We start from the raw sequence: 21,571 nt of genomic DNA, 5'->3' as shown, positions 1-21,571 counted from the left end.
TGTTGAAATAATTTCACAAGGGATTTACAAATGCCATTAACAGATTCTTGTTAATGAATATTATATGTATTCATCTATGAAACTACAAATAAGAAATGACCATATACATTACATTTATCAAGTAAGGAAGTTTTGATATTGTGAGTGCAAAGTTCAAACATTTTCTTATGGTGCAGCTTTTTAGAAGGGCTTTTCTCAATTCTGTGTCATTAATTCCATATGTTTTCTGTCTTCATTTATTTATGATCAAGATCAATAAATATTATCGATAAAAACATTAAGGTCTTGATTAATGTATCCAAAATGTAAGTTTTTCTACCAGGACAAAGGTAACCAAGTCCTATTGTAGCTGAAAAAAAATAGTAAAAATTCTTTAGTTCACTAATCAAGTTCACATAGTTGTGATCAAAGTCGTCACAGCCGCCTGCCTGTAATTTTTCACTTGGACTTCTCAAGAAACACTAGCCCTATTTCATCCAAACCTTGCACTAAGCATCTATGGGTAAGAGGGACTTTTAGTTTGTTAAGTTTGTTGTTTGTGGAAGGCCCATGGTTCAAACTAAAGGGAGATAAATAATAAAGGTTAAATAATATGGGTCATTTAAAAATTTTCTAAGAACCACTGAGCTAAGAAAGAAAAATAAATTAAATGAAAACTTCTTTATTAAGTATGTATCCATGTTTATTCAAGATTATGCTCAGAAAATATCTCAAGAACAATTGGACAATAATAACTTAATCATTTTGCAATCATCCCTATGAAATTTATATTCAAGTATGATCAAATCATGCCCCATTGATGACAGAGTAGGGCAATGAAAGGGGATAATGCTTTCTAAAGAAACCTCAAATTATTTTGTTTTGCAGATAACGGGGCTAACATTTAGGCAAATAAATACAAGAATCCCTATAGTGTAAAATCCTATGCGTACCATTATTGCCCCATGGATAATACAGTAAAGCCACAAAGAGGGAGGAGGGGGGGGGGGGCAAAAATTACAGGAAGAAATTGGTGCAAAATCTCAAAAACCAAAGAGCTTCAGTAAGTCAAACTAATACATAAGATCCCTTCAAAATTCTTCAATATATGAACAGAAGGACATTGCTAAAGCAATATCATTTGCTTATGTAGTGAATATTAAAATATGTTGAAATCATATGGCTCTACAGGGTGGGGCTACAATGGGGGGGGGGGGGGGGTCATAATCACATAAGAATATATAGGCTTTCTCTTTACTTCAACAATTAGGATATAATGTGTAAATATGTTATCAGTTAACTTACTATAGATTAAAATTGTTGGAAGTGTCTGTCAAGTTAGAGGCAATAATCTCTTGCCTGAAAGGAAACAATGATTTTGTTTAGTGCTGTGGCCTTTTAGTTCTCTTTTTAAAATTTGTTTATTTATGCTTATGAAACATGCACTTTCAAACTTTTTTTTCAAAAAGAATATAGATTTTCCATTAGTATTCTTACATTGATCAAACAATTGACTAGAATGATACATGTACCTGATTATATGAAGTGAGTTTTTAAGCAAGAAATACCTATCTCTTTGTCAGTCTATCTTTGTTATTTACATGATAAATTTTTGTTCATCATCAATACATTTAATAAAAGATATAAGTACAATAATTGCTAGAAGAAATATGGATTTAACAAAGTACTCAAACAAAAGTATATAAAAGATTAACTTCTTTTGAGTCATTGCCAAATCCATAATGCTTGTCCTGGAGTTATTTATCTACTTGTCTGGGATTAGGAGTAAATACACATAACCCATATTTTGAACATAAGATATTGGAATGATTTCATTGTTTCATAATTCAAAGATTAATTATAATATTCATAAGATTAATTATTCATTTGTCCTAAAATGTGTATCAGTGGGAAAAGGATAAATAAAATATTCAAGTTTCTTCTCAATTTTATTAATACTTTTTCCATAAGTAAAAACAATTAAAAGAATTAAATTTCCTTCTCATGAGAGAAGTAGCTCCTGCACAAATATCATGCAATACTTAATAATTCTTCTTTTAAATTAATAAAGAAAAAAAAAAGAATATCTTAACAAGACAAAAAGGAATGTCTTAACAAGACAAAAAGTAAAACTAAAGTCAAAAACTAAAATATCTATGAAAAATAACAAAAATTTAAAAAGATGCAAAACAAGAATAATATTAACCCTTGTTCAAATCAATCCCAGATCTCCTCAGTGTCAATGACACAGGAAGTGGCTGCCTCATAAGAGTTCTCATTAGAATCTTCCACACAAGTGTCCATTTCACTCTCCTCTTCGCTGCCGTATCTATCTTCCCAATCATCTTCCAAGGGAATGATCACTCTGGTTTGGTCCTCTGTAAGCTGGTAACCACTATCTTGCAAAAATTTCCTACAACCGAAAAAAAAAAACCCCGAAAAGTGAAAAATACTAATCTCAAGAAAATTTGTTTTCAATTAAGCTAGAGTGGCTACAGTGAATGAACTTCAGTATCTCTAACAATACATGTATCAAGAAATCCACAGATATGTTAAAGTAAGTTGGAAGTCCCAACTCTTTATGTATTTTAATCTCAATATCTTGAATCTTGGAGTTTCAAAGTTTTCTTTCTTGGTAACAAGATTTGACTGTATCATGTGAAGTATAATTGAAATGTTACATGTACAGGTTTGGAAAATTTGTGTAAATGCACAAATTATACAAAGTATGTATGAAAAGATGGACATCAAGTATTATGTTAGACTCACTTTAGATCATCAGTTTTGACTAATTTAGAAATTCTACTGAAGAACATCAAATGTTCAACAGGGATCTCCATTTGTTCTTTGTCGTCTTCCTGTACACACAAACATGACTGGTCAAAGTCCATAGTTTGATGATTCCTTGTGAGTAAATTAATGATGTACGACACCTCCGACTTCAGGGTTTCTTCTACAGATAAGGTGTCCTTATCTTTGTATGGAAATGTAGATTCTGCAACCTAAGACAGGAAAATTATACATGTACATGTATATTGCATTTGTATTTTATGAAAAGAAAAAAACAAGACACACCAACATTGTATACCTTCTTATTTCAATTAATGCAGTTCAAGAAAACACCATGCAAGCACAACTTTTTTAGCATTCACTATACACAGTAGGCACTGAAAATACATACTGTTCTCTTCATCTACTATATCTTATATTTACTTCGATTCTCTGGATTTCCAAATTTATGTGCCACTATATTTTCATGAGATATGATTTGGTATTTATAAAGAAGACAAAGAAATTTTAATTATATCTGTATATAATCAAAATCCTCAGAGTGTATTAGACTTAAGGGTGAAATGTTTACTGAATTTTGTAAACGTTTAAACGAACAGCAGTAAAACGAAATGTTACCGTTTAAACTGGAGAATATTTTGTTGAATTTTTATGGATACTTACTCATGAAACACTAATTTAATACTCTATTCTTTCACTATAATGTGAGTATGAGTTGTTATACATTAACTATTTATTTGTTGGTTTTTATGACAAAAGAATATGAAGCGCATAAAACTCATTCACTTTCTAAACCGCCACCCAATATTGCATTAATAGTTTGTTTGGCTACATACCCGACGTAGAAAAAGCATTGTCAAATTAAACTTGCAAAGATGGCTCTTTTAATCCTGAATTAAGTATACCGCGGTCTGCTGACTGTATTGAAACACTTTTCAAAGACTGGTGAAAACGTATTATATTTATTTAATCAAAGTAAATCAAGTTTTGTACTTTGAAAAATAAAATAAAATCATAATACATCGTTAGTATTTGCTACTCGGAAATCGGAATTAAATATGTTAGACAGTATTTGGTTTTAGATAGTTTATTATAATAACATGTTTCCGGTATCGATTAAAAGTCAAGCTAGCGGCCAATAAGCTAGCTACAGAAAACAATAATTTCATTGGTAAATATGAAATAAAACAACTTGTTTGTATTTATCTTTACTTCTGATAGACATTGATAATGACCTTCGTGTAAACGTTTACTCAATTCGTAAACGTTTAGAGCATTTAATCGAAACGTCGCCGTTTACAGGTGTAATCATTTCGCCCTTAATTAGACTCATTAAAATATCATCACACTGAGAAGTATAACATTCTCACAATGTGAAATAGACTCTGATAATGAAATATACTTAGAGTGTAACAGACTCATTGAAATGTACTCGCACAGAGAGTAATGGTCTCATTGAAATGTACTCACACAGAATGTAATGGACTCATTGAAATGAACTCGCACAAAGTGTAATAGACTTACTGAAATGTACTCACACAGAGTGTAATGGACTCATTAAAAAGTACTGACACAAAGTGTAATAGACTCATTGAAATGTACTCACACAAAGTGTAAATACATGTAACTCACTGAAATATTCTAACACAGAGTTTAATATACTCATACAAACTGTGGGTGATCGGAAAAATAAAGTTCTTGCAAATAAAAATTTATTTACAGTACTCACTAAACAATAGCAATTTCCTTTTGACTCAACAGATGGTTTAGATTGAGATGATGAAGTAAAGATGGCCGCCTGGGAACAAAATCCGACCTGCTGAGATTCCAATGGAGGATCCCCAATCCCTGTATACTCCACAGCGTATTTATACTTCTCACACACACCCTGACACCTAGAAGGATAAAGAAAGGGAAAATTGTTAACATGGTAGACCTCTGTTTGTTTACCAAATTATTTCCTATTTAAATTTTTTTCTAAATGAAATTTTCAAAATCAATTTTTTTTTGAAATACTGATTAGTCAATGACATGCAACTAAGGATAGAGATATATAGGGAAAATTGTTAACATGGTAGACCTCTGTTTGTTTACCAAATTATTTCCTACTTAAATTTTTTTCTAAATGAAATTTTCAAAATCTCAATTTTTTTTTTTTGAAATACTGATTAGTCAATGACATGCAACTAAGAACAGTGTGAAAAACTTCATTTTTAGATTTCACAAAGTAGGAAAGATTTGTGTAGCATTCCAATACATTACTTAAGGAAATCATTGGTAATGAAGTTCTCTAGCATGCTAGAGGTTTATGGTCAGATATTTCTGACTGGAGGCCACATAATGAGGTATATAAAGAATGTTGGGGTGTTAACCTAGGCTCTTACTTTTAGGTGTATACTTATTACACTACCCCACTAAATGATCACTGCAAAAACCATTTTCACTAAGATGAATGTATAGACAGACATTCTTAAATTAAAATTACTCTAATTAGTCCCATCTGAACACCTTGGGCCTCTTAGGGTGTTTTTCCCTAAAAGGCTGAAGGTATTCTGGATGTAATCTGTGGCCTACATCAAAAAATACAGTATGAATATTTACTTTAAAAATAATGTATCTTACCAGCTTTGAAATTCACTTCTTGTCCACTCAAACTTATGGTCATAGTGTCTAAATCTGAGTTCTCCTGGAAAGAGACTGTTGAATTCATAGTTAGGAGTGGTAACTACTACCAAATTGGGTTGGAGTTGCCCAAATACATTCTCCTCAACTTTCTCAAGAATATCTGGATAAAGGTGCTCTATGCTGTGAAAATGAACAGATTAAAGCACATTAAGATAATACAAGGCCAAAGATAGGGTAAAGGTCAAAATATTTGGTGAATGAAGTTACATGAAAATGTCCTTAATGGACAAAGCATTATCTTTGAAAATATGCCAATCACAATTTGAGGAAAAGTAAGGTCAAAAGTCAGACATGATTTGAAGGTCAGAAAATTTCTGATGGTCAAATTGCTTTCCCGAAAACCTATCAGAGTATGAATTTTGGTAAAAAAAAAAAATGACTACAAAGTTTTTCTGAAACTGAACTAAACACAGAATGGAAGTTTGATGGAAATACACTGTATTGTGAGCAGAGCTAACTCTGGATATAACTCAGGGTTTGACATTGAAGGTAAATGCTTAAAAAGGAAAAGATAAGTACTCTAAATGGGAAAATTTTTGCCTCCTTTTTATTTTTGCCCCTTTCAAGCTTGTCACAAGTGGGCAAAATTAAGACAGGACAAATTTAAAGAAGACAGCATTATCTCTTTAATGAATCTGTGTCAACGCAAAATTAAAATCGGGCAAATAAACCGGCATGAAAGTAACAAATACAGTAACTCAGATATACATACAGATAATTTTTGATAACAAAGAAAAAAACTTTTTAACAGTCTTAAGGTAATTGTACTATGAAAGAAAATCATAATTCTTACAACTCAATCATAGAAACAGCATCACATCCAACAGTTCTTTTATCTAAACTTGTCGCACTCCCCTCATAAATCTCAATACTCAGTGGATTAGTCCTTTTGAATATATAATCTGATGGTCGTGGTTTAATGCGGTTTTTATTAAAATCTAATGTCTCTCTATCAATGTCCACTAGCTGTATCTTTTGTAGATTTGGAACCTCTCTATAAAATCTCACAACTGCACACTCTGAACATCCTAGATCAACCACCTGAAATTAATAATGATTAGTTCTTATATTGTTAATGCATTTTTTTTTCTTCTTTTCATGAAATGTATCAATTCTTTAATGTTACCTATAGCATATATTCTCTTTCCACTTCAGATTTTGGTCAATGTTTAATTCAATTCTCATTCTGTCAATACAGTTCGCAAAAAATAAATAAATAAATAAATAAAATATAATAATAATCAAACCCATTTAACACCATGCTTTTCCAAGATCTTTGTGGCAAAGGAGTACCTCTGCGTGTATAGGGGTGGATAAAACTTCACATCTCCTAAGCTGTTTTCGTCCTCTAGCTTTCTGGATCCATCTGATTCTGTCAATTCTGCTTTTGTTTCTTTTGACATATTGTATTCATTCTGAAACTTGCTTTACGCGCCATTAAAAAGTAAAATGAAAGTAGAGAGTATAAGGCTCGAAAACATCCGATGAGTTCCGATTATCACAACTGTTTACAAGTTGTCAGGCACTGATCTCATATGACACAGTTTGTCAAGTGTTCCAGTTACAGTATGACAGCAAGACAGTGTAAGTGTGTCATATTTTTGGTATAAACAATGTTTTTCTTTTTTTATGTATTTGCCTCCATCGAAATCCGAATGTTCTCGGTAAAAAGTTAAATTTATACAATGTTGATTTATCACATTTATTGTAAATAATACATGTACACTTGCCTAACTGCCGTTAAGCCAACTTAAGGGAATTAGATTTTATATGTTACCATCTTTTTTTATGAAAAAAATCACAACAATATTGATTTTTTTTTATTAGTAAGAAATTACAATAAAACAAAATTAAAATACTTGAATGATTTTGATTAAAACATTTTCAATCCATCATTCCCTCAATTTAAGCTTTTGAAGCCTTCATTTACCACAGATAAAAATTCCATATCTAGATAAAGCTGATTTGACATGAAACATGGCAACTCCAAAGAGACAGTTTTCAAGATCTTTATCCAACAACAAGTGGATGAAATTGTGGAAAAAATGGCAGAGGAAAGATGTTGTTGTGGTAAATGAACATCACCGTCGTTATAGAGCTCTTGAGTGCATCAGAGAAGGAATTCAGGACTTATTTGACAAACATCCAGAACTAGGGGTTAAGGTAAATTATATGGTTTGATAATTTCAAAATCTAGGGTATAGAATTGTAGCAAGAAAGGAGAAAAAAATTATAGGTAGGACTTGAACCTGGGATACCTGCATTACTGTATCAACCTGGGGAGTTCAGTCGGTAGAGCACCTGCCTAGTGATGCAGGGTCCAGGGTTTGATTCCTGGTCCAGCCATAATTTTCTCCTTTCCTGATATTTAAGAAGGGAGGAATGTGGCAGTCAGGCAGGTTTAATCACCAGATAGCTCAGCTGGTCTGTCTCTCCTTTCTGGTTACATTTGGTGATGAGACCATGCATGCCCTGGAAGTGACAGTTGATAGACCTGCCATGGAATAGCCTAGGTTGGTGTCTTTGGGGGCAAAGACATTTAAGGAGGGAGGAATGTGATGGTCATGATTGTGTAATGGGAGAGGAGAAATATGAGACAGACCAGATTAGGATTCAAACCCGAGCCCCTGAATCTCCAGTCAGGTGCTCTACCAACAGAGCTATCTGGCCACCGACAATCAAATCTATCTGACCACCACATTCCTCCCTTCTTAAAGGTCTTTGGCCCCCGAAGACACCAACCTAGGCTCATCCCTGGCAGGTCTTTCACCTCTCACTTCCAGGGCACCAAATGTAATAGGAGGGGAGAAAAATGCAATGGACCAGACCGGGATTCGATCCCAGACCCCCTGAATCTCCATGCAGGTGCTCTACCAACTAAGCTATCTGGCCACCAGCGATCAAATCCACCTGACCACCACAATTGTTTGATTGCCAGTGGCTAGATAGCTCAGTTGGTAGAACACCTGACTTAAGTGATTCAGGAGGCCCTGGCTCAAGTCCTGGACTGGTCCATTGCATTTTTCTCCTTTCCAGTTACACACAGAAATGATTTTGCTACTTATATTTTAGTGAAAATATTTGAGATTTTGTGCTCATAAAAACTTGAGTATTGTTAGATTTAATGAAAACAAAATATTCTAAAACTATTTCACCTGTATTCTCTTGATCTTTCTCAGGATGAATTGACAGAAGAAGACTTTTGCCATATTCACAGCAAAACAATTAAAACTAATCAAGGAAAGGTAATAATTATATATATCAGTAAGATTAAGGAAAATATTTTCAAAAACTAAAATGATCACTGTATAATAATGCTGTAATATATGCAAAAGGTTGAATTTAGTTGAATATTTATGAAATATGAAATAATATTAAATTAAGTTAAGAGATGTTGGTAATCTTTTTAATAATTTCCATTTCTAGAAATTCAAATTCCGCAGTTATGCTAGTTCTGTATTTTCCTGCATCAGAAGAGCAGTGTCTGTTTCTGACAAGGATTTCTTGTCATCAGTAGCTCCAGATGACCTGGATTATATGGAATTTTTTAGCAATTCTAGAAGTGGGCAGGATTTCTATCTCAGGTGAACTTAAAAATGTTTAAATTTGAATTTTTGAAATGAAATTTGAAACACCATTTAAAACCAGAATACAGTATTCTTGCATTTTGATTACTGTAAATTTCATTTTATTTGGGAGATTTACATTGTATTTGAGTATTTCCCAAAAAGTCATCTCGACACCAAGATGAAATTTTCACAAACAGGGGAAGTAACTTGTAAACTGATATCATATTGATGAGACAGAAAATTTATGTCTTAAATAAACGCAACTAGTAGTTGTCCCACAAAAAGAAAGCAGAATGAAATATAAGTAATAAACAGTAATAATGAATAATTACTTAGATTAAAAGTTAGATTCTGTATACTGTTTTTAAATGCCTGGTTGTCTTCAGGATTGTAGCAGCTACCTAGCACTGCATAGAGCTACAATTTTGAACAATGCTAGCGTAGCCACTTTGTACATGTACAGGGATAACAAGCATAAATTCATAGAGTGTGTTCAATATACCATATATACTCACCTATAAGTCTGTCCGCCTATAAGTTGGTTGTATTTTTGAAGCTTATATTAGAGGGATTGACCTTCTAAAATACCAGTCTTTTTATAACTCACCTATAAGTCGGACATAGAGTTTTTGACCAAAGTTTAACTCCCAAAAATCCTATTTATAGGTGAGTATATATGGTAGACCTAGATGTCCAGCCTTGTGGCTAGGCTAGCTGCTATGATCTTGAAAATAGACCTCCAGGTATATGAATTTGTAAACTATATTTCTGACACTTGTACATTACAGTAACGATCAGCAGTTCATCCTGAAAACTGACAAGAAATACCATTTGGAATTCTTCATGTCAATTCTTGGGTAAAAATATTTTCATTGTGTTATAAAAAATAACTGGAATTGAAGTTTTACCCTAGCTATATTTGACATTAATTATATGCATGTAAATTGTAAATGAACAAAAAGGGTGTAAAACTGAATTGACTTTGCATACCAGAATCAATTGAATAAGCTAAGTTATTTTCTTGTCATGTGATAAAAAGACAAGAAATATGACAGTAAAAATAATCTGCTGATATTCAATGTTTTATTTCAGTGACTACCTGATGCATTTCCAGAGATACCCACACTCACTCATAGTCAAATTCTTAGGACTGTATTCTATTAATGTAGCAGGGCAACCCAAGGTAACATTATGGATACTTATATAACAATGTCCTCTAAAATAATTTCTTTATATTTTTATTCAACAATGTACATCCAATTTATAAAAAAAAATATGATGATAATAGAAATAAAATTTTGAATGTGTGTTCTACACTAGAAGCATGATTTAAAAAGAACAAGAATGGAAGCATGTGAAACATTTTTGAATTTCATCCAAATTGATGATATGTTAAGCTAACAACACAATCTTCTACACCATGCACAATTTGAACTACATTGATCCAGAAATTTGAGCATTGGGAATTTTTGCCATTAATTCTAAGCCTAATTATTGCATTTCAATTTTTTTTTTCACAAAAATTGCAATAAAGACAATTTTTTTTTTTTTATAACCTTACCTGAGCCAAATACTTGTGTGAGCTCTTCTGATCAGAATTTGCCCATTGTCTATTGTTGTCTTTTGTAAAACTTTTCACGATTGCATCTTCTTCTCCAGAACCACTGGATCAATTTCAACCAAACTTGGCACAAAGCATTCTTTGGTGAAGGGAACTCAAGTTTATTCAAATGAAGAGCCATATCTTCTTTCAAAGGGAGACAAGTATTAGTGAAAATTTAATGGCATCCTAAAAATCTTCTCAAGAACACTGGGCCAGAAAATATGAAAATTTTGATAAAGCTTCATTACATAGCATTGAATCAATTTTGTCCAAATCATGAACCCTGGGGGTAGGTTGTGGCCACAACAGAGGATCAAAGTTTTACATTGGAGTATATAGGAAAAAGCCTTAAAAAAATTTGCTTCAAAAACAGCAAAGCCATAATCAGTCATAAAATATACAAGCATCCTCAGGTAGTTGTAGATTCAGTTACGTACAAATCATGTTTCTTGGGGGAGGGCAAGGCACAGTAGGAGATCAAAGTTTTACATGTGAATATAAAGGAATTTTTTAAAAAAAAAAAATCTCTTCTCAACAACGAAAAAACCATGATTAGTGATATTAAGAAGAAAGCATCCCCAGGTAGTGTAGATTCAAGTTTGTTCAAATCATGATCCCTGGGGTTAGAATGGGGCCACAATAGGAGATCAAAGTTTTATAAAGGAATACATAGGGAAAAATCTAAAAAAAAAATTTCTTTTGTGAACAGTAGTCATTATTATTGATATGCAAGCATCCTCAGGTATTTGTGCATATCAGCTGATTAAAAACAGTGCAGGGTCAATGTGACTTGGGTGAGCATTGTGGCCCATGGGCGTCTTGTTCAAATTATCTTAGATTTACTGAATGAAGACTTATTTTTGTGCAGTATATTACATGTTTTTAAAATATTTTTTCTAACAAAACTTTTCAAAGAAAATTTAATCAGTAGGGAAGAGAAAGCAAACTTTAGATTGACACTTACTGTGGAATCATTTTAATTCATGAGGGTCAATGTTCATTGGCAAACAAAATTTTACTTGTTCATGGGGTCGTAATTTGGGGTTACTTGTTTATACAGTAGATTCAATGAATCAATATGTTTACTAAATAAATGTCTTGGGGAGGGTAAGGGTGACCCATGAAATCCACAAACATTGCCCCCCCCCCCCCCCCCCCCACGAACAATGATGATTCCACAGTAATTTGCATACAAAGAAAAAAAAATACTTTTTTAAATATGCCAATCAAATACTTAATAATACATACATATATTTCAACATAGCAGTTGAGCCACCTTCCTTAGTTAAGTTCTGTTTCACAGGAAAGAGGGAGCCATTTTGCTATATGAGTGTTACAGTAAAAGATTTTTAAATTATCAATTTGAATCCATTCTGTTCCTTTGTGATGTAGAAATAGGATTTTTATTTATTTATTTATTATTATTTTTTCTTTGCAGATGTATTTCCTTGTGATGCAAAATGTGTTCTTTCCTGTGGAAAGAATTGAGGCACGATTTGATTTGAAAGGATGTCTTGCTGGCAGGTATCAAAAGGTAATTTTAGTAAAAAACAATTTTATAAATAATCTTTGACAAGATTAATTGATCTGATATTTGTTTAATTTTTCTTGAACAACAATTATGTTTATTGTTAAAAACAAATAAATCTAAATTATCATATTTGACTTTTCCATCCCCCAGTAGAATAGCCTCATATTGAAAAGCAACAGTCACCTATTTATCTGTGTTTATATGAAACAACTCTCTTTCTGCCCTGTTGTGTGATAGGAATCTTTTTAATTGTTACACCCCCAGCAAATGTTTGGGGGAATATCACCTTGTTCATGTGTCTAGTTGTCCATCCATCAGTCTGTCAGTGCAATTGTGTCTTGGCTTTAACTTTGTAATAGAAAATCATTGGAAGCTCATACTTGGTACAAAGATTGTTTATGACCTAAGGATGTGTCATGACCTTGACCCAAGGTCATTTCAGTAAGTTCAAGGTCACTGGCAGAGAAAGTATAAAATTCTTTCTTGTCTAAAACAAACATTTGAAGTTCAAGATTGCTCATGACCTAAAGGTGTGTCATGACCTTAAACCAAGGTCAGTCAGGCAAGTTCAAGGTCACTGGCCAAAAAATTATAAAATCTGTGTCCAATTCATTACTCTTTGATAGACAAGTATTGGAAGTTGAAACTTTAAACTAAAATTATCCTTAGCTGAAGGTATGTCATAACCTTGACCATGACCCAGTTGCAAGGTTATTGTGTCAAGTTCAAAGAAGAAAAAGTATTAAATTCAGGTCTATGATTCTCACATTGGATTTCATATTCCACCCACAGGTTATACTTGTGACAACAGGATATGTCATTTTTTTCTCTTTTAAACCAAGGTCATTTTGGCAAGTTCAAGGTCACATTTAGAAAATTGTATAGGACACTTTAAAAAACTGCAAAGGGGGAGGGGGGAGGAGTTATAACTTGTAAGCTCACTCACAGTACCTCTACTTTTAGATTAAATTTTTTTTTAACATTTCAGCCCTATACAGAGGAGAAGGGAGTTCTCCATGTTCTGAAGGATCAGAATTTTTATCATGAGACTATAAACCTAGGTAAGGAATTTCTGATTAGAAATCAGAACAATGAAAAGAAAATTTACCTTGTTTCTTTTATCCAAAAAACTTCTTTATATTAAAAAAAAACTAGAACTGTCCAAAAGGGACAAATACCCCCACTGGGTTTTTCAGAGAAAGTACCAAATCACTAACGTTTTCTAGATGTGAGAGGTGTTCACAATTTGCTTAAACATTTAGAGTGAAAATTTAATTACTCATTATGTATTTTTTTAATGAATGAAACTAAGGTGCAGCCTAATAAAACATCAATACTAGTAATTACTGGTACAGTGTTTTTTATTACATTGAAAAAATAGTTTGCAACTATCTGTCATCTTTGTGAGACATGACACTCTGCAAATTGATTGTTGAAAAAAAAAATCATATGATAATTAATTATACAAAATCAAATTGATCTTAATACCTTTATATCAAACTCATTTTAAAAATAAAAGGCTGGTTCCAGTAACTATGTATTTTGACAGACATAATTTACAATTAAGAGACTTAGACAACAGAGATCTTTATTTCTTTCTGCCCAATTCCCAGGAGTTATAGATAAGACCTGCTTGATCAGAGATGCCCTAACAGCTTCCCACACTGAACTCATTAATTAATCTTTAACTGGATGCATGTCCACTCATTACTCCCAAGGAACAAATGGATTTACACTATCTGCTGTGTAATGTAAAAACTGTTTTTAATACTTTGTGATTTTTTTTTAAGTTCTAATGAGTAGTTTTAAGCTGTAGTTCACATTTTTGTACTGATGTTCTAGATTCTATGTCTCAAATCTTAGACATGAACCCGAAATATAAGTCAATAAAAATAAAAAAAAAAACACCTGTAAAATGCAGAAAAATTATCAAATAATGTTGAAAATACCAGGTGCACATCTTCAAATGGTAAATAATAAGTGTACAAATTTTCATACAAATCTATGCAATAGTCTCTGGGAACAGATCTGGACAAAACCACATAATAAAAATGAAAAAAACACCTGTAAAATGCAAAAAAATTATCCAATCATGATGAAAATATCAGGTGCACACCTTCATATGGAAAAGAATAAGTGTACAAATTTTCAGACAAATCCTTGCAACTTTTTCTAAGAAATGGTCCGGACAAAATCTCATCTACAGACAGACAGACAGACGGACAAGCTGATTCCAATATACCCCCCCTAAACTTTGTTTGCGGGGGGTATAATAAACATGCCATAAAGAAAATCATGTATCAGTTTTTCAAGTATCCAGTATAACATTGTTCATGCATATATTATAGATACATGTATGAAACTAAGACAAAAACTGTATAAAACGCAAATATTTTTACAGGAAGTCAGCGAGAGTGGTTCCTGAGACAGCTTCGCCATGATGTGAATTTTCTGCGGGAATTAGGTGTGCAAGATTACAGTCTGCTTCTAGGTCGTCACGAACTCCATATTGACGATCAACAGACATCATTTGGAAATCTAGTGTACAGGATGAGGAAGTAAGTCCACCATATTAGTGTTTTCAAATTGTCATTCATCACTGTCATTGTATATTTCATACTCTTTTTCCAGTTTTGATTTGAAAGGGGGAAACCAGTTATGTAAGGGATACAAGATGAAGATAGTCTAATGTGTCAGATACGAGACAGAGACAAGGTGTCGAGTCTCGTAACTGTATCTGAAAAATAGTCTGTTTAAGTTTTGGGATACATTAACATACACCATACTGCAACAAAAAGTGTGTATGTGTGTGTGTGTGTGGGGGGGGGGGGGGGAACTAGCCTTTCAAGAAAATTTTCATACTGAACAGTATTGTATTTGAATCCCCCACCCCACCCCCGATACTACATTCCTATTCTTGTGTAAAAAGTTATGCAATATCAACCTTTTTTTCTTTTTTACATATCTCCATTTCAGTCCAGTATTATTTTGGAGTACAGTATAAAAAATAATACTGTACTCATAAATATAATTTTGGACAAAGCAAGTACAGTCTTTGAAATATAAGACCATAGGAACAAGAGAATGACATCACAAAAATATTTAAACTTAACATAAATCGCCTAAGATCCTAAAAGCATCTTGTGATTTGTCTAAAACTTTGTTGCTAAGAATCAATCTTAAACTGAATTCTTTTATTATTATTTTTTTTTAATACTGTGGAATAATCTTCATTTGTTCATGGATTTTGAGGGTCACCCTTACTTTGTCAATGTAATTGTTCATTGAACCTCCTGTATATATATACAAGTTACCCACAAAATTTCATTCCCATGAGCCAGTAAAATTTTGATTGCCCATGAACATTGAGCCCCAAAAATTTACAGCATAAATTTATCAATTTATATGTACTGGTAATTTGTTCAAGTTTGTTCTTTCCTTCTCTTGTAGATCTTTTGCTAAAAAGAAATCCTCATCAATCTTGGACACATCTCATTTGCATAATCAAGTTCACCCTTCAGATACTATCCAAGAGGAAGACGAATCTCCCAGACGAGTACGTCATAGGGATCTCAACAAAGCCTTCGCAGCAATGAAACCAACAAAGACTTCCACAAGTTTAGGCAGCTTGCTAGATTCTTCATCTTTAGATATGGATGATTCCCTAAATAGAAGACTTTTACTAGAATGCAAGAACCCTTTGCATGTAATTGACGGATCTCATGAAAGATATTACGTGGGCATCATTGATTTTTTTACTCAGTACGAGTGTAAACAGCGGGTTGCTCGAGTTCTGAAGGTGTGTAAGAATTGTTCCTGTGATCATTCTACGGTTCCGCCGGACATTTATGCCGACAGATTTCTGAGATTTATTGAGGAGAGGACTAATTAATTGAGATTTATTGAGGAGAGGACTAATTAATTGAGATTTATTGAGGAGAGGACTAATTAATTGGTTAATGGTAGATTTTTCTATGTACTAACAAAGGGGCACTATGTATAATGCTCTAGGTTTGTTTTATTGTTAGGAAAGGGGTATAATTTAACAATGTGATAGTGTATTTTGGAATTGCATGTATAAAATACTTTGCTCAACTGATCAGTGCTGCAGTAGATGTTTCATGAAATAGAGGTACTAGTATTAATTGTCTTTAAATTCCAGTACCAGTATTTGACTGTTGAAAAATTAAACAATGTCTTTTTTCATACACTTACATTCACCAAGTAGCTTAGAAGTCTGATTTTATTTTACAATTTAAACAAGACACAAAGCAGTCATTTTTATTGCTGATATTCCTAGTACATATGTTTTTTGTTTTATTTTTACACTGGTATTTTTGTAAAATGAGATTAATTAAAAAATAAAATGCTTTCTTTTTCTTTGTATTATGGGATGTAATGATTGAAACATTGCAGAATCAGGTTATTTGACTATGCTCTTAGGGATCCGATTACACTGGGTATCCACGTTTTATGCCCCATTCACAGATTTCTACTGTTTTTTTTTTTTTTTTTTTAAGATCAATCACTGTTCAGTATCTTCACCTCTTTCATTAAGTATTTTTACTGCTGTCTTCAAATTATTCATATCAAGTAATGAAAGTACTTGAAATATTATTGCATTACAATGTATTTATTTGTACGTTACATAGAAATGAGAGACAGGAATACATCCTCACTTTGTAGTTACTTTTGGCTTCAAAAAAAAAATCTAGCTTGCGTAGAAGTAAATTATTACTTTTAATAACAGCAATATGTTGCTCAGATTAAATAACATTCAGAAGAAGTCAACTGACAGTTTTCATCCATATTCTTCAAAAGAAGGATTGTGCATATTTAATTGCTACATCCATTTCAATCCACTCTAACACCAGAATCCCTGACCCAGGGGCCATGAAATTCCCAATTTTAGAAGAGAAACCCAAGTTTCCTAGTAGGCCAGGAAGGAAACGAAAACTCCAGTTATTCTGTTCAGGTCACTCTTCTATGTGAGGATTTTTCTGGAATAAACCTGCACGAGTTTCATATAAGACTTAAAATGTTAATGAATATATATTATTATAACAGTAACTTGATCTGAAGAGTCGTATCACATTGAGTTGACAGGCACGGATCATCAGATCAAACAAGACGCGAAGCGTCGAGTTTGATCTGATGATCTGCGACTGTCAATGAGACGTGAAACAGCTCTTCGGATCAAGTTACTGTTATAATGATAAATTTATTATATATAAGGAATAAATTTAATAGCTACCTGTTTTATATGGTATAAACTGGGTTGGGGCAGTTTACGCTTTATAAACCATGAAGCGGTTTATAAAAAAAAAAGCGTAAACTGTTCCAACCCAGTTTATACCGTATAAATTGGGTAGCTATTAAATTCATTACTTATAATTTAATTTTCATTCATTTGGTGTAAGAAAAAAAAGATGATTGTCCTTAAAAAATGACTTCAATTTGCACAAAATTTGAATGTAATGTCAGACGGATCGATATGTTTTTGACACGTCATTGTGACGTAGGCAACCCATTTTATACGATATAAAGTAAATTTTTTATCCAATCAAATACAGTGTTACATCCAGAATTAAATTATACCCCCTTACAACTAGCAAGATATAGTTTTAAAAACTGAGACCAATTATTTAATATTTTTCCATTAAACAAAGCATTGTGTCAATGGACTTTTTAATGCTAGAAAAATAACGTCATGTTTCTGTGTACTACGTCATCAATTTCAAAGAGGGGTGATATGGATTCAGAAAACCACAGAGTGGTGATGCGGAAAGTCGGATCACACCGTCATATGATTGTACAAAATCTACAGTAAAATTGAGTGATACACTGTTGGGTATATAATAATATGACTTATCTCCCTTCAAGTCTTCAAATATAAGCTCTCTTTGAAACCATGTCTTAAATATAGAGACACTATGGTATTTGAAGCTGTTACATTGTCTCAGTCCTTATACATGAGTACTTCTGGCAATCCTTGAAGCTTAACTAGAAAACTGACCAGTCAGCAAGGGCCCCGCCGAGGGGTAGAAATATAAGAGTGCAGCTTACAGAATGAGAATTTTAATTGATTACAAAAATTTAAAAATATATGAAGGAGAATATGCAATAACAACTGTATTTATAAAATTTCAAGATAATTCCTAAATATCCAACAACCTGTAAAGAGTATCCCTGTATTTACATCCCGGTAAGGCAGTGAAAAACATATCTATAATAACTCAATTAAATGTATATTTAAACAAGAATAAAGCATGTGTTTTATAAAATGCCAGCCTTCAGTGAAAACAAATATCACCCAGACTTGACCTTAACTTCAAAACAAACATCAGTTGCAGACAAAGGTTAATATATCTTAAAATGACAAATAAAGATAAGCCTGGAAAATTTTCTGCCCCAGTCAAGATAATTAATCCCAAGGGATTAATTGTACTGCTCTCTCATTCTTTTCTTCCAAGTTTACTACAAGAACTCTTTCAGTAATGATAGAATGAGTTTATTATTGGACTACCCGTTAAAATTAATAGTATTCTTGAATTTACACACGGCAGCCAAAAAAAAAATAAATGAATAAATAAATAAATAAAATAAATAAAAAAAAAATTTAAAAAAACCCCATATATTTATGTATATCTTGTTTTTAGAATTCAATAAATTCATAAATCATTGTATATTTTACCAAAATAAAGTATGAACATTATTTAAATCCACATATCAGAGAATGTAAACATCATTCAGAATTAACCTTAACTTCAAAACAAACTTCATTTGCAGACAGAGGTGTTAATTAATCTCAATTTGACAGCAACAGATAATGCTTTGGATTTTCTACAAGAGGAAAGTTAATTAATCCCATGGGACTAGTTGCAGCTTTCATAGTTTACAATTGGAACATTCTCAGCAGTTATCTCTCTTTGCCCTGACATTCATTCTAATGTAACGTTAAGGAATCTACCCCACCACCCCAGCTCCAAACTGGATGACATAGAGTACCAAACTTAGCATCAAAATATGTCTTACTGCCTCTTCAACCAACATACCAAATTTGAACTTAATTGGCCAACTACAAAAAAAGTTATTAGAAAAATACAGAAAATTTGTGGACGGAAGAATGACAGACGGACAGAGTGATTACTTGCGGGGCCCTAATAAAACATTTTCCATGTATTCCCAAGAAAACAAAACATACATCCTTTCAATTCTTTTATTCAGTTTTTGATAACAGACAAAATATTTGATTAATACGTATTTCCTCTTTTAACAAGCTGTTTTCTTCTATAGAATAAATTAACACAAAATATTTCCACTGCTGAATGTCCCCTATCAAATGACATATACAAATATATATATGTACACACATTACCAGAGACAAGGTTTTACATGCTTTTCAAAGTATAAATGTATTGCACATGAGATATTTCAATCTCTGTACAGGAAGACTTGCTGAATTTACTATATCAGCTTCATTCATGGAAAAAAAAAATCAATCAGATGTTCATGAAAATATATCAAAATGTCTGTTTTCTACCAAATACATTTGGTCCCATAATATGAGTAAATGAATGCAGTTATAAAAAGAAAAGAAAAAATATGCATTTTAAACTAAGAAGTTTTCAACGGGAGAAAAAAAAATATAATGATATTGTAGTAATGATTAAGTGATAAAAAAAAATACATTTAACACAACATGCAAAAAACAACACAAAATAATAAGTCATTGGCACATCGGATAAACTCGACATTGTAAAGTACTGAAAGCATGCTCCAGTTTTTCTGATACACTTAAGACAAGGTGTCTGCAGTTTTGAGTACTTATCCAGAATTTTCTCTCAGATGAACTCTTTGAAGGCAGTGACCACTGCAGGCATTGATACGAGTTAATGGGAAGATCCATGCTGCTGGTTTTCTATATATGTCTATACCATGTGTCATTGCACTACATTATTTTTGTCGCAAACTGTGTACACATGAATATCAGTGTATCACAAATGCTTCAATGTGTATGCATTTTTCTTTTGAGAAACTGCACTGAACATTTTTTGATAATGATGCCCACATTTTGTTCCCCCTAATGGTACGTGAGTACCTGTTCATAATTGTTATTTATCGGAATACACTGAAGGGTCTCCTTTATATCCTCGGGACTTTCTTTGATTTTCGGGTTTATCTTCCGGTCCAGAGTGCAGCAACTTTTTCTCAAAGTTTCCACGGGCATGCACCATTACTTTGGTAGTCTTTTTTACTGAAAAATGAAATGCATAATTATTAACTCAGATCTGCAAGGTTCAAATATTAGGTCTGGAACCAACTTCATTTCTCTTTTTAAACAATTCTTTTAGATAAATATATAAAGTCTCCAGAAACATTTAATTTAAAGATCAAGAAGACTCATTAGCAAGATCAATACATATTTAAGGAGAGTTTAAGTTTCTTAATGTTTAATAGGTTATATGTAGTCAATTTATTCAAATTATTGCATTTATAAAGTACTAGTAAGAAAAAAATAAGTCATGATATTTAATAAGAAAAATGCTAAGAGGATGAGAAAGGAACAATGTTTGACAAAATGGTGGTCTGTAATCCATGAAAATTAAAATATCACAGTTGAGATAATTCATGAAATGGATTCAATTTTTTGATGACCCATGATGTGAATGTGCTCTAAGCAGATGATTTTCTAAAAGCCACACATAAAACTAAATAGATGTATTGAGATTTTATGTAAGTTTAGTTGAAGAAATTGTTTTATGAAAGATTGTTAAAGCATGTTTCACTTCAAATAGAAAAACTGCAGCTAGTATGTTTAGGGAAAAAAAAATTGTCAAAAGTGTTGATGAAAAAATTGTTTTTGTACAATGAAATCTAGCTTTTGATGATGTTAAATGGGGGGAATGAGCACACAAAATCCAGAATAATGATTGGTGTCAACAAACCATGCAGTGCCGCCCGGTACCATGGCTAAGTTGAACTGACCAGTGGATAAAATACTGGTCAGTAATTTGTCGTCTGCAAAATGATCAAGGCATGCATAATACAGACAAGGCAAACCAACATGCAAACATTCAAAATAGTATTTAGTAGAAAGTAATACAATATGTACTGTATATGAAAACCCTGAATTTACTATAGCAATCAAATTAATCTAAGATGTAAAATCTTGATTTAAAAAAAAATGGTGTTCTAGGTGCAGATCAACCCTCCAGTTATGTGAAAAGGTTCAAATAAACCATCAGGGAACCTGTTGTCAATATATGTGTGTTTGTAATTCGTGAAATCTAACTGGTGTAGATTTTTGCTAACCTTGTGGAATGAATGATACAAATCCATGAAATAATTATTTTACCTTTACCAAACTCAATTTTGGTTTTTCATTAGGTATGAAAAAATAATTTTTTGTTT

General features: G+C 32.4%; 3 protein-coding genes across 3 annotated transcripts in view; 1 reads left to right on the top strand and 2 right to left on the bottom strand.

Annotated features, from left to right (window-relative positions):
- Positions 1-1,952: 1,952 nt before the first annotated feature.
- LOC133192622 (small RNA 2'-O-methyltransferase-like) lies at positions 1,953-6,882 on the bottom strand. Its single transcript, XM_061328615.1, has 6 exons — positions 6,702-6,882; positions 6,248-6,495; positions 5,392-5,574; positions 4,499-4,664; positions 2,749-2,981; positions 1,953-2,392 (listed from the first exon to the last, which is right to left on the bottom strand). Exons 1-6 carry the CDS (start codon positions 6,855-6,857, stop codon positions 2,197-2,199), a joined length of 1,182 nt encoding a protein of 393 aa, XP_061184599.1. The 5' UTR covers positions 6,858-6,882; the 3' UTR covers positions 1,953-2,196.
- Positions 6,883-6,955: 73 nt separating this feature from the next.
- Positions 6,956-16,483, top strand: LOC133192621 (phosphatidylinositol 4-phosphate 5-kinase-like protein 1). The gene is made up of 10 exons (XM_061328614.1): positions 6,956-7,038; positions 7,409-7,617; positions 8,634-8,699; positions 8,881-9,038; positions 9,812-9,880; positions 10,116-10,206; positions 12,065-12,160; positions 13,146-13,218; positions 14,559-14,715; positions 15,608-16,483. Exons 2-10 carry the CDS (start codon positions 7,432-7,434, stop codon positions 16,047-16,049), a joined length of 1,338 nt encoding a protein of 445 aa, XP_061184598.1. The 5' UTR covers positions 6,956-7,038; positions 7,409-7,431; the 3' UTR covers positions 16,050-16,483.
- A 2,879-nt stretch (positions 16,484-19,362) lies between these two features.
- LOC133192004 (trichohyalin-like) overlaps positions 19,363-21,571 on the bottom strand; it is a 52,285-nt gene continuing 50,076 nt past the window's right edge. Inside the window, exon 43 of the mRNA XM_061327823.1 lies at positions 19,363-20,414. Within this exon, the coding sequence (XP_061183807.1) occupies positions 20,272-20,414 (143 nt within the window). The 3' untranslated portion in view covers positions 19,363-20,271. The remainder of the gene's footprint in view (positions 20,415-21,571) is intronic.

Source organism: Saccostrea echinata, unplaced genomic scaffold (genome assembly GCF_033153115.1).
Source record: "Saccostrea echinata isolate AGI-Se365-2 ecotype Australia unplaced genomic scaffold, CSIRO_AGI_Sech_v1 ptg000025l, whole genome shotgun sequence".
NCBI lineage: Eukaryota > Metazoa > Mollusca > Bivalvia > Ostreida > Ostreidae > Saccostrea > Saccostrea echinata.
The sequence above is the reverse complement of the archived record's forward strand: the minus strand, read 5'-3'. Positions and strand labels throughout refer to the sequence as shown.